The sequence below is a fragment of the Silurus meridionalis genome, chromosome 16, assembly GCF_014805685.1.
Source record: "Silurus meridionalis isolate SWU-2019-XX chromosome 16, ASM1480568v1, whole genome shotgun sequence".
NCBI classification, from domain to species: Eukaryota; Metazoa; Chordata; class Actinopteri; order Siluriformes; family Siluridae; genus Silurus; species Silurus meridionalis.
In genome coordinates, this window is record NC_060899.1 from 5,666,785 (window position 1) to 5,679,676 (window position 12,892).

At 36.7% G+C, this 12,892-nt stretch overlaps 1 protein-coding gene across 1 annotated transcript; it reads right to left on the reverse strand.

Annotated features, from left to right (window-relative positions):
- Window positions 1-2,970: 2,970 nt before the first annotated feature.
- si:ch211-220i18.4 (SRSF protein kinase 3) lies at window positions 2,971-12,428 on the reverse strand. Its single transcript, XM_046868963.1, has 12 exons — window positions 12,350-12,428; window positions 11,956-12,041; window positions 11,702-11,810; window positions 10,772-10,859; window positions 10,610-10,697; window positions 10,247-10,353; window positions 6,414-6,537; window positions 6,247-6,293; window positions 6,057-6,164; window positions 4,786-4,855; window positions 4,611-4,703; window positions 2,971-3,943 (listed from the first exon to the last, which is right to left on the reverse strand). Exons 1-12 carry the CDS (start codon window positions 12,391-12,393, stop codon window positions 3,759-3,761), a joined length of 1,149 nt encoding a protein of 382 aa, XP_046724919.1. The 5' UTR covers window positions 12,394-12,428; the 3' UTR covers window positions 2,971-3,758.
- Window positions 12,429-12,892: the final 464 nt, after the last annotated feature.

Below are 12,892 nucleotides of genomic sequence, written 5' to 3' on the forward strand. Positions count from 1 at the left end.
ATTGACCTTCAAAATACCACTGTAGAATACATATTTTTTTCATGCTGTCTGTTGGCAGGGTAAAAAAATCAACTATAAATTACAATGTAATTAATCTTTCAGCAACAACTTTAAGCCAAACCTGACGCATACTACATACTTCAAGCATTCATCTGTTTGAATAAAAAAAAAAAAAGCCGAAAGAAATATTTAAATTGGAGCCCTGAAAAAAATACCAATAAGCAGTAAAGCTGTGAATGCACTGTATAGTTCATCAGTTCAGTTGAAGCTCAGATAGCAGGCATCATTAGTTATGAAACAGCTGGGAACTTGATTACACACACTGGAAAAACTGGACCTGCACAGCCCTGTCCACCACGCCCTGTCCATTGGTGACGAAGAGCCAGCTGCCAAACTGGCATTCAACATAGCTCCAACACTAATTCAGTTCAAACCTACATTGCCCTTTGTAATTGGACTTCTTGGAGGTTAGAGAAGGGACTCATCTGAGTCAAAGGCAAGAAAGACCTCCTAAGTATCAGCCAGTTGATCTCTACTATAAAAAGCTTACATCAGCTGCTAGGAATTATATAAATATACTCTACAATTGTTTCCTTTTTTTAATTGAATGTAAGCAGTTAAACTCTAGTGAATAACCTGAAATGGAACAAAAGTAAACGAAAAACTGGCAGAGAAGTTTTTTGTACTTACAAGTTGAGGCTAAAAAAAAACAAAAAAAAAAAACAGGTGTCTTAACTTTTGTTGATTACTTGCAAACCCTTGGTCTGTATTAAAGCAGTGTTCGAACAGACTGTGTTACTACACCCTACTGCAATATTTGGACAGTGTTGTACTGCAGGAAGTAATATATTGTTCTCAAAATAGTGAGAAAAAAGCAATTAACAAAGGAACACAGACAGACTATTATAACCCATAAAAGTTTGGGCTTTTCTTTAAAGAAATTGCAAATGAAGCCAAGGTGTCAGTGAGTACAGTTTCCTACATTATCAAAAGACACTTGGAAACTGGAGGAAACTTTGACAGTGGCAGACCAAAGTCAAAAAACATCAGAAGACAAGTTTCCAAGGACAAGAGTCAACAGACTGTGTGATGGTCGGCTCACAGAACCACAGCTTCAAGCACAGCTTAACAATGTTTAAAGTCTTAGTTTTAACTGTGAAGTGAGTACTCTGAGTTGTAGGTTTGACAGGTCAACTAAAAGTAAGAAAGCCATTACTAAGATGGCAAAATAAGAAAAAGAGGCTTGCCTGGGCCATAAGGCACCATAGGTGGACTACTGGAAGAAAGCCTGCAACTTGCTGAGAGTAAACAGCACCATCAACAAAGACCTTTTGGTATGTCTTGTTGGACAGGGATTTATCCTACAACGCATAATGTCAAAAAGCATACCTCCAGGCTGTGTCAAAACTACCTTAGAAGAAAAGAACAAATTGATAGGCTTCAAATCATGGAATAAGCAACACAGTCTCCCAGTTTAAACCCCATCAAGCTAGTTTGGGATAAACTGGATAAAGCCAAACAACCTACAAAAAAGGATGTCACAATTGTGTTTGGCTGTTATATCTGCAAAAGGTGGCTTCTTTGATGAGTAAAAAAAGTCAGATTGAATTTTGCTAAACCAAATGATTCCCTGAATTCTTCATGTCCAAATATTTATATGATCTATAATCAAATTTCAGAGTACATTGAAACATTAAACTTAATAAATTTCAATAAAAATTGAGGTGTTTTAAAACTTTTAACGTGTCACATTGTTTTAAAGGTGTTGCACTTCCTGAAGGAGTTTTAACAATAGGCATTATATTAAAGCAGCTTTGCTTTGAAGTATACAAAAATCTTTTAGCAATATCATTTTCTACTGAAATTTGTTTTTATAATGTACATTATTATTCAGACAAAAGTATAAATTATTCCACAGATTAAACCTTTTCATGTACGCATAATTTTAAACCTACAGAATGTTTTGGTGACCTATACTTCCTTTTTGGGCCTTTCTAATTAGAACTTTTATTCTCACCTCCTGCATGCATAACTATTGGCCAGTTGTTGTGGCTGCCACTTTTGAATATTCTGTCTGAAAAGTGATTTGCTTGTTTTATTATTTGGAGGAGAAATATTAACATATTTTCAACCCTCCACTTCTGTAACAGTCAATAATCAGGCAACAAGTTGTGCTCTCTCTTGGGTTCTATGGGGCAATAAGCAGAATTGTGGGGCTTTGTTAATATTAGCTATAGTGATTTCGCTAGCTTACTAATGTACACAGTTAACTACTAAGATACATCACATCCACTTCATAATAGCTAAAATGTCATTTATTTTGGCTATCAAACTTTATATTGGTTGATTGTAAACCAATGTAAATTGTCTATTTAGTACTGTATAGCCAGTCCACTGATCTTAAGGAGGACGTGAGAAAACCAGAGAACACTCATATCTTAGGATTGAAACACTTCTCACTAACACTAAAATTTGACTTTGTGAGAAAAGTCATGGTGATTGGATGAGATAAAGCAAGTGATATCTGCTTCTATCAAACAGTGAAATTGATTAGTGTACTAGCCCTAGTGTTAAGAGAAATTAAATAAGAATAAGCACTTAACATTTGGAAATACTATTTGGTAAAGTGTGGGATCTTAAATAGGATTGGCAACCTTGGCAGCTTCAACTTGGAAAGGCAAAGTGTCTAGAATTGTTTTAATTCTGATAAAAGACTTGAGAAGACCATTAAAGTTGAAATGTTATTTTTGGGCAAAACATTTAGGGCAAACATTCTGTTATCCTTTTGCAGTAGTTCCTACAGGGGCTGTTCTGGTTCTTTATACCATAACTCATCCTTTCTGAAATTTAATCTGAAATCCAGGTACTACACAATCAAGTACATAGCATATAATTCCACAATACACTAGTTCATAGTATATTCCCACTTTTATTTGTTAATTTAAACAGTTTTATTATTTTACTGTGGTTTTAGTAAAGTTAGGGGAAAAATATTTAAATATTTTGGTTATAATGATAATGTCTTATAAAACATGGACAAAATTATATGTATTTATAAGCATAAACAAAGATGTTTGAGTTTTTAATAAGTTTTATAAGTGATCTTCACTTACACTGAGGTAAACTTATGAGCATGTAAATAGCATGTGAGAGAGAGAGAGAGAGAGAGCAGCTGCAAACTGTGAATATAATGTAGATTAAAAATGTCATTTGTACATTTGTAGTATTACTTTCACGTAAATTGCAAAGCTAAAAAAAGCTAAACATGAACATAACCTTTGAAACCAAAGGCCTGAGAGAGACTACCGTGGCCATCAAAGACAAATGTGAGACAAAGAGAGCTGTGAAAGAGAGACTTTTGCACATTGGGGGTGCCAAGAAACAGGTGTGAAAGATTAAGAACATGTGATCAATCATGTGAGCATACAGTGGCATATACAATGTCAAATATTATAAAGCATTTGCAGCATTTTATTGAATGTGAAATATTTATTTAGGGTCATTTATTCATAACAATGTAAAAAAAGAGCTGTACTTTCTATATAGCTCATATTTCAGCTGACATTTTGTCCTTTATCCTCACAGCTTGTCTTTCCTGGGCTCCAATATAAAATATCACTGTTTAAAAAGTCAAAATAGAATGAAGATATTGATGTGAAGGAATTTCAAACCTTGTAGTGCCAAAAACATTACATCTAAAAGTATAAAATCTCAAATGAAAATGTAAAGGTTTATGACATTCAAAAGGGAATGTAAGGTCACAGTTTCAGCCATGGGTGTTCGAGACACTGTGCTGCTGTCACTCTCTGCTCTGGCAGGAAGTCGAGCATTCGAAGCAGAAGATCAGAGAAGAGAGTTGCCTCCTGAAGACGGAAGTGATATTTCTCTATCATGACTTCATACAACCCCCAGGGACGAAGGGTAGCAATTCTCCTCAGGTCTCCTGTGTTAGTTCATAAGTCAAAAATAGGGAAAAATGAATTAACAAACCGTGGAGTATCAGGGAAGCAGACATTTTATATGCATTCACATTGGTCCTTAAAACATGCACAATCACTGCATAAACATTAGATTAAGCAATGCTGGAGGATTCATGTAAGCTTCAAATCTAATCCAGTGAGATGCCGATAAAGACTGGATGAAGTATTGTATAATCTTTACATGAATAGAGAAGAGAGTGAAATACTCGATTACTGACATGAGATGAATATTAAAAAATGAATGAAGTTAATATTAGTTAATATTTCTGAAGTGTTAAGAGATCTTTTGTGGATATTTACTAGTTATATAAGCTTTTGGGAAGTTAGCACCCATGTGTTTTACACTTCTCACATGGAATTCATTTATAAATGAAGTGCTGGTGCTCCATGTGCATGTTCCAAGCCACAATGAAGCAGCAGTCTAATAAAATTAATTACACAAAGTACACAAAAGTGTGCATTTATGCATATATTACTGTTATGAAGCACAATGTGTTGCGTATACAATGCTTTCAGGATTATCAAAAATAGCTTAAGCATTTAAAAGTTGATAACACATGAATTATGCATAATAGATAAAAATAATTAGACAGCTTCACTCTAATATTTTAAAACCCTTCATTCACTCACCATTTCTGTTGAAGTACTTTGATGAATATTTCCCAGACAAAGCCACTGATGCAGGGATCTTTCCCAGGAGCTCAATGATATGGGCTAGATGGTCTGAAATATAAATGCTCCTTATTTATTTGTTTTATTAATCATTTGGTATTGATGTGTAATTTTATGTAGCAACATTGCACACCTTCTTCTGAAGAGAAATTCCTCCCACTTTTGGGCTCAAATAAAGGATCACCAGTGGCAAGCTCAAAAGCCTGTTAAAAGGAAAGGAAACATTACTTGTCTTCGAACATTTTACATTTTAGACATCATTGCAGTGAATGACATTACCAGAAGGATTTATTTTGATAAAACAACAGAGTAGGGGTTACATGATGGAGTCCTGGTCAGTTCCCTAACCTCAGGATCGATTTAGGATTTAAGTCCAGTTATGGTAGAATCATATAAACAGAAGTATCTGGCCATAATTTAAGTTTCAAGTTTTAAAGGTCAGAAAAGCTATTACATATAAACATAGCATGATGTAAACATACTTTCAATCTTTATTCCCTGTTAGAAGGTTATTGTAAAATGATGTGGCTATTGACTAAAAATCTAAATATTCTTCTGTTTACTTTTACATTCATACCAGCTTTAAAACTTTGCTGTTAGCCAGGAATAGCTGTGTCTACACTTTATATAAAATAATATGAAATAATTCAAAATAAGTCCTACTGTTTCTGCCACTGACTGTATTTCACATTTGATGTATATTTGTTTTTGCTATATTTGCTATATTTTTCTCCTCACCTTTGCAGAATTTTTGTTGAATGCAGATTCTGCATTTATGCAAACTCTAGAAAGAAAGCATGTATGTGACAAATAAAATTAAAATTAGAATTTTAATAGAATGGAGTCAGGCTAAAAGTTTTAATATGATGTCTTCCATTTCTTTTACCTGGTTCAAATGTGTTTGTCTATTATCAGGGCCAGATCTGGCAACAAATATAAAAAAAATATCAGTTCACTTTTGGAAATAACCCTAATGCATCTTATGGTAAAATAATAATGAAATAATAAATACAAAATAATACTGCTACAATTAATGGTTTTTATTATTATTTTTTACCAATTGAATTTAAAGGATAAGTACAACAATCTGACATACCGCACCATTTTATTTAATATTTTACTGCCACAATAACTGATTCATTATTTTAAAAACAGGAGGAAATTACCATAAAATGTATGCATAAACACATAATGTGACTACAACATGACCATATCGCTGCCTGCAAAAATTGTTAATGATCAGCTTCATTCTTTGGATAATTTTGAAGTGCACTGTGAAAAGTATGATCCAGATGCAGCATAGTTAATAAAATCTGTTTTCGGCATTGACAATGTCCCATAACACATCAGGACATATTGGTGTGCACAAGACAAGCAGGAGATGACAGCTGACTAGTGACTCACCATGCAGGCTAAACTCCAGATATCAGCAGGAGGCCCGTAATCACAACCCAGTAGAACTTCTAGAGCACGGTATTGCCGGGTCTGGATCTCTTCACAGAAGTGCTTGTACTGGAACACATAGAAAAATAGAATTTTATTGTATTTTTCATAAGAACGATTACTTTTCTTCTTTTTGAAGCCTACTACTCACCACCCAGCAGGAGCTACCAAGGTCTGTGATTTTCACTGAAATCTTCTCTGGATTTGTTTACAAAGCAGAAAAAGCAAAATTTATAGAATTTTAATTAAATGATCAAATAAATCAAACTTATTAAATGCATTCATGTATTGTAAGATTTATGTCATCCTTATTCTTACCAGGATTAATGTGTGTCTTGTGTGCCAGAGGCTGCTGCCCCAGACACAGCAGAATGTTCTCAGGTTTGATGTCTGCATGGATGATCTTACAGTGTGTGTGCAGATAGTCAAGACCCTCGAGCACCTGGAAACAATTTCAAGTAAAGAGGCTGTTTCTTTTCAGAAACTCAAGCTGCATCAAACCACTTTGGGAACGCTTCACGTTGTTCACACTCTGAATCATGTGTAAAATCCGGCCAATATGCAAGTTGTTATGTCATCGGCGCTGATGTCGCGTAAACCAGAAAGCTACAAAATGAGTGAGCGATGGTAGCGACATTAGCTTCTGTTTGTTCAGATAAGCACTTTGTGTGTGTGAATCTGTGCAGCCATGAGCTTTAAATGCAAGCAGAATTTTGACTGTGTTCCTTCTTGCCCCGCATCATTCGGCGAAGAGACGCCGAAGGTCGTGGGCCAACCTAGCAGAAGGCATGGAGATTGATGAGTCCTCGCAAGCCTCTCCTGCTGGGCCGAGCTCCCGTTCCCCAGGGAAAGCACACGCTTTGGCGGTTCCTTCATCCGGCACGTGTAACACGAAGCTCCGTATTTCTTCCTCCGAGGAGGGAGAATTTTCTGGTGCTAGTGAGCCCACAGACTCCCCACAGCCTGTGTTGTCTAGGTACTGGGAGACCCCATATGCGGCCCGTACCTTAACCTGCTATACGTGAATGTAGTAAGGTTCAGGGAGTGCGACTATGGGGAGATGTCCAGGGTTGAAGAGTCGCTAGCTGGCTATCTCTCCCCAGGTGATGCATCACTGAAGGCTCTGATATTGCCTACAAAAGCCACTTTGGCTCTAGTAGGTAGGGCTTACGTGGCGGCAGGTCAGGCTGGGGGTTGCCTCCACATGATGAGTGTGTTCCAGCATACCAGGCTGACCTGCTGTGAGAGATGGACGAGGAATTCAACTCTGGGGCTGGCGATTTAGGAGTTACGTCGTGCTGCGACCTAACCCTCAGGGCCCCCAATTTATGACGCGGGCCGTAGAAAGGCTTCTGTTGCTCACCCTGTAAGTGGAGATTCCTGACAGGGGATAAGGGTGGCTTATCCTGGCCTGTTCAGGTAATGCTGTAGGAAAGGGCGATCGGCGACAGGTTCAGGAGACCATGGCGGCATTTCAGTGTTACTTTCCTGCCGCTCTCATGGGGCTGCTTGGTGGGCGCAGCCCCAGCCCAACATGGCTGGGCAGTGTGAAGCCCAAATTGAAAAAGTCGGCCAACCGGAGGGTGGTCCTCTCCTCGAACAAACAGGCAGTGGTGCAGCGGCCCTGACAATTAGAACGCCCTATTTCGGGGCGGGCGGTTTACACCTCATGATATGGTGCCCGTACCTCCTCAACACCACCAGAAGGCCAAACTGTTAGCTCTCCCACAAGACGTGCCTCAGAGCACAGTCTCCCTCCACCATGGACTTCTTCCGTCCCCACTGAGGATGGAGGGGACCCGTGCCTGCTCAAGAAACATTCACGGCTGCAGGGGATCTCCCCACCTGTTTTGAAAGGATCAGAAGCCAGCCTCAAGAGCCTGGTTCCCGATCAGACTTCCAGGCATCTTGGGAAGGCCTGCAAGACATATCTCGGTGGGTCCTGCACAAAGTAGAGAGGGGTTACTCGATTCGGTTCGGGTCCTCTCCTCGCCGGGTTCAATGGGTTGTGTCCCATCATGGAAGTCGGAGCAGCTGTTTCTCTGCTAGGGCCCTCATTGGAAAGGTTTTCCAGCTAATAAGCAGATGCTCAGCAGATGGATTGTGGATGCATTTCTTCGTGTTATGAGTCCTCTGGTCTTCCCACTCCCCTCGGAGTCAAGGCTCATTCCACCCGGGGTATGGCGGCCTCTACAGCCTGGTCTGCTAGAGTTTCTCTCCAGGACATTTGTAACACTGCAGGCTGGCCCAACCCACTGACCTTTGTCAGGTTTTACAACCTTGACATCAGAGCCACTCCTGGGTCCACTGTCCTGCATGCCTGTTGTGCTCAGACACACTAGGCAGGGATTGGTCAGTATGGCGTGATTGGACACTCATTCACAAAGCGTTTTGACGCAGCTCAAGCTTCCCTAAAGGGAACGTCACTAGGTTACGTATGTATGTTATGTAACCCTAGTTCCCTGAGGGAACGAGAGCTGCGTCAATGGGCCATACTCCCTGCATCCCTGCAGCGCTTACCTTCTTCTTTTTTTATAAGCTAATGTCGCTACCATTGCTCACCCATTTTGTAGCTTCCTGGTTTACGTGACATCGCCCACCGATGACGTCGCCCACCGATGACGTCGCCCACCGATGACATCACAATTGCCTATTGGCTGGATATTAAACATGATTCACAACGTGAACAATGTGAGGCGTCCCCAAAGTGTTTCGATGTAGCTCTCATTCCCTCAGGGAACTAGAGTTACATACGTAACCAAGTGACTTTTCTGCAAAGTCCTGATCGAGATATAAAAGGTTTAGTAGTACAAATATTTTCATGTTGGAAAAACACAGATAATAATGCTAACTCCTTCTCTTCATTTTAATAAAGTCAATTTTGTGGCTCTGATGCAAAACAACTTACTTTTCTTTGGCATTTCCTGGTTATGAAAATCGAATAATGAGACATTTTAAATGTAAATTAAAGTATAAACTGGGGCTGTGAAAATGAACGCGTTAATAACGCAAACTAATTTTAACGGCACTAATTTTATCAATGCACAATTAATTCAGAGTGCATTTCTGTTTAAACATTAAAAAAAATATATATATAAATAAATATAAAGAATGCTAAACTAAAACCTCATTTATTCATGATGTCACTTCTTTACTCAGATATAAAATAAATAAATACTATTTTAAAAAAATTCTTTTTAAAAAAAATTAAATTTAATCACCAAACATTTGTCTTAAGATTTTATTATACTTATTACTTTTAAACATTTACAAGAATATTTTGTTTTAACGCTCCTTGTTGAGTCTGTTTTTTTCTGAATATAATAAACATGCATTTGCATTAGGCATCCATATTTGATATTTGTCCATGCCCATGTTTTAATAAAGTATTAAAAACGTGAAAAGTATTAATTTAAGGTTCATTTAGAACAGATAAAAATGTGCAGCTAAGTTAAGATTAATCAGTTAAATCATGACAATTATGCGATTCATTGAGATTAAATTTTTTTTATGGATTGACAGCCCTAGTATAAACATTTTAATTATTTAATAAAGATGTTGTAAGATTGATCAGGGCACTGTTGGGTTTCTGTGTATCGTGTTCGGAGTATCGTGGCTTTGTGTATTGCTGTTAATGATCCAGAACGATATTAAGTGGCAGGACCGTAGGCCCCCTGCGGGACAAACAGTTCATGCCTTTCCACAATAACATTGGTACAGAGATAGAATAATATGCAACTGCAATAAAAAAATTATAAAATGTAAACCTAGCAGCCTGGGTATTAATGATTTCCATGAGAATCACTTCAACCACCCCAACAGATTGTTTCTTTTTTTTTTGGTAACCTACACTTTCTTCCATTTATTAACAGTCATTAACAGAGAAGACTTTTTAAAAACCATAATAGTCACAATAATCAAAATTAAAACTACTTAATGCTTAAAACTTGATTTTTAGCTATTTTCTCCAGTTTTATACAGAGTGCAACATATGAACAATAACTAATTCAGTTTCAGCAAAATCAAATTCCACCAAAAACATAATTTTCCACAACATATCAACTATGTTCATTTTAAGATCTGAATGTTTTTAGTTAATATCAGTGACTATATCCTCATGTTAATTGTGTTGTTTCTCACTATTTACTCACCTGAGTGATTATTCTTCTGACACATGCAAGTGAGAGACCAGGTTTACCAAAACACACCTGCCAACATTGTAAATCTGGCCCCAGCAACTCCAATACCAGACACACATCTGTATAACTGTATAAGTTTTAAAACGCTTCATTTCACTCCAAGCCACATTTGAATTCTAACTGGAATTAAGCTAATGGTAATCTTATAGATAGGTTCAAAGGGAAAATGAACTAAAAGTCAACGAGTTGTATGAATGATTTGCTTTATATATATATATATATATATATATATATATATATATATATATATATATATATATATATATATATACAGTATATTTAAAGTAGGATTATTGCTGGGTAAAAAAAGGATACGGATGCCATTAACACCAGCTATTTTAAACTCATCCAGCAACTGCACAATGCGTCCTCTCAAAGGGTGGCAGGCTGAGAGACCGCTGGCCTGAAGGTTCAAGAGCAACAGTCATGTTGTGTTGAGAGAGATAAAGCATGAAAGAAAGAGCAAGAGTGGCTCACACATTGCAGTAGTGATAACTCATCTTGGCCAGCCTGTGAGAAACCAGGTCCACTTTTCAGGACCTTTACTGCTACATGCCTTCCAGATCTAACACACACACACACACACGCACACACACACACACACACGTTAAAATATAATATTATAGATTTAAAAAAAAAAAAAAAAAATATATATATATATATATATATATATATATATATATATATATATATATATATATATATATATATATAAATAAAAAATGTTTAATCTATAATATTATATTAACATTTGTGATCTACAGATTACATTTTGCCCGCTTGGTTAAATAATGTATACAATTATTTAACCAAGCGAAATTAAGAGAAATTATTGAAGCTGGACATAAAAAAGAATCCATAGCACTAACATTAGCCGCTAGCCACTTCCTGGTTAGTGGCTAACACTTGCGCTATGGATTCTTTAGCGTTTTTTTTTTGCATGCACAAAACAAATCTTATTTCCTGTACGGAGTGAGTAACCACAGTGACACTGCACTAATTCTAATTTTTATTATCCCTGGCAATGTTGTGTATGTTTTCAAGTTTAATAATAATAATACTAATAAATGCACTTAAAGTGCGAGGTTGAGACTAAACATACTTGCGATCCGCCACTTAATACATTCATGAGGGAACTCAGATTTTAGCCATGTTCTGCATGTAAAAAGGATTGCATTCGATACCGAACCGATATTTCGGCATCAATACGTGTACCATTACACCCAAAAAAAATAACATAAATAATATATATATATATATATATATATATATATATATATATATATATATATATATATATATATATATATATATATATATATATATATATATTGTTGTCTGCTAACATGTTGAGGTGGAAGTAATAACCCACACACTTACACATACTAAAAAAGGTTTCCCACATACCTGAGGTCCACACAAAGCCACACAGTAGCGAAGTAACCCCATCCCAGCTTGGACAGAACCTTATATCTCTTGTTAAAAACATCTCCCACTTGTACAGGATGGTAACCTCCTATAAACACAATACACACACCTGTAGCTGCGGGGCTTACAGTAGGTATACAGTATATTTGTACTGAAGGTCAATAACATGATATTCACACGTATGAGAGCTGAAGTATTGATATCGACACGTTAAACATTACAAAGTTACAAACCATCACAATATTCACTTGGATCCTCCTCCTCTTCCAGGTTGTCATCGTTTCTCTCATCAATGCATGGATTTTTTTTAATAAGAGACCTATTTTGAGGCACCGTGCACACACACACACACACACACACACACACACATTCATTGAAGGCTTCTCCTCCTTTACTTGTCTGTAGCCGATATTCATAGATTGTCATGTAAGGTGAACACAGAGACCTCACTTTTTTTTGCATCATTGCAAAAACAAGTCATGGTCTCTATTTTATGCAGAAAAATGAATAAAAGGGTGATAATGAATAATGTGTGATAATGATTCATGCTGGTGAACAATGTTTTAGTGCATTAACCCTCATTAATATAATTCATATGAAATAATGAAGTGAAACAAGATTACTCACTTTTTATTGGATATGTGAAAGCACTGGCTACTGCTGGTCTGCATGATGGTGGCTTTGACTTCAGTTTGTCTTTGCTGTGGATTTGTCCCTGGGAAAGCCCTCTCTTTCTTCACATTAACCCCACCCTTCTCTCTCTCTCTCTCTCTCTCTCTCTCTCTCTCTCTCTCTCTCTCTCTCTCTTTCTTTCTCACACACACACACACACACACACACACATACACATATTTTAAACCATATATTTATTGTTTTAGCTAATATACTATTAAAACCATTTTTCTCTATTCTCAAACAAACAAACAATACAGTTTTCCACAACTGACTATTGCCTGTTTTGGCTTAATGGCTTAAAACAAACAGCATATCACTGAATTTAAATTATGAAACATATGCAAAAATGTATATATACACAAAAATTTAATAATAAGAATATTAACAATAATAAGGGAAAAAACCCTCAATAGAGTTGATTCAACTTAAGTTGTAATATAGCGTACCAGTGTATATTTATTCATTGCTAAATGTTTAAAGCATTTTTGTACGTCG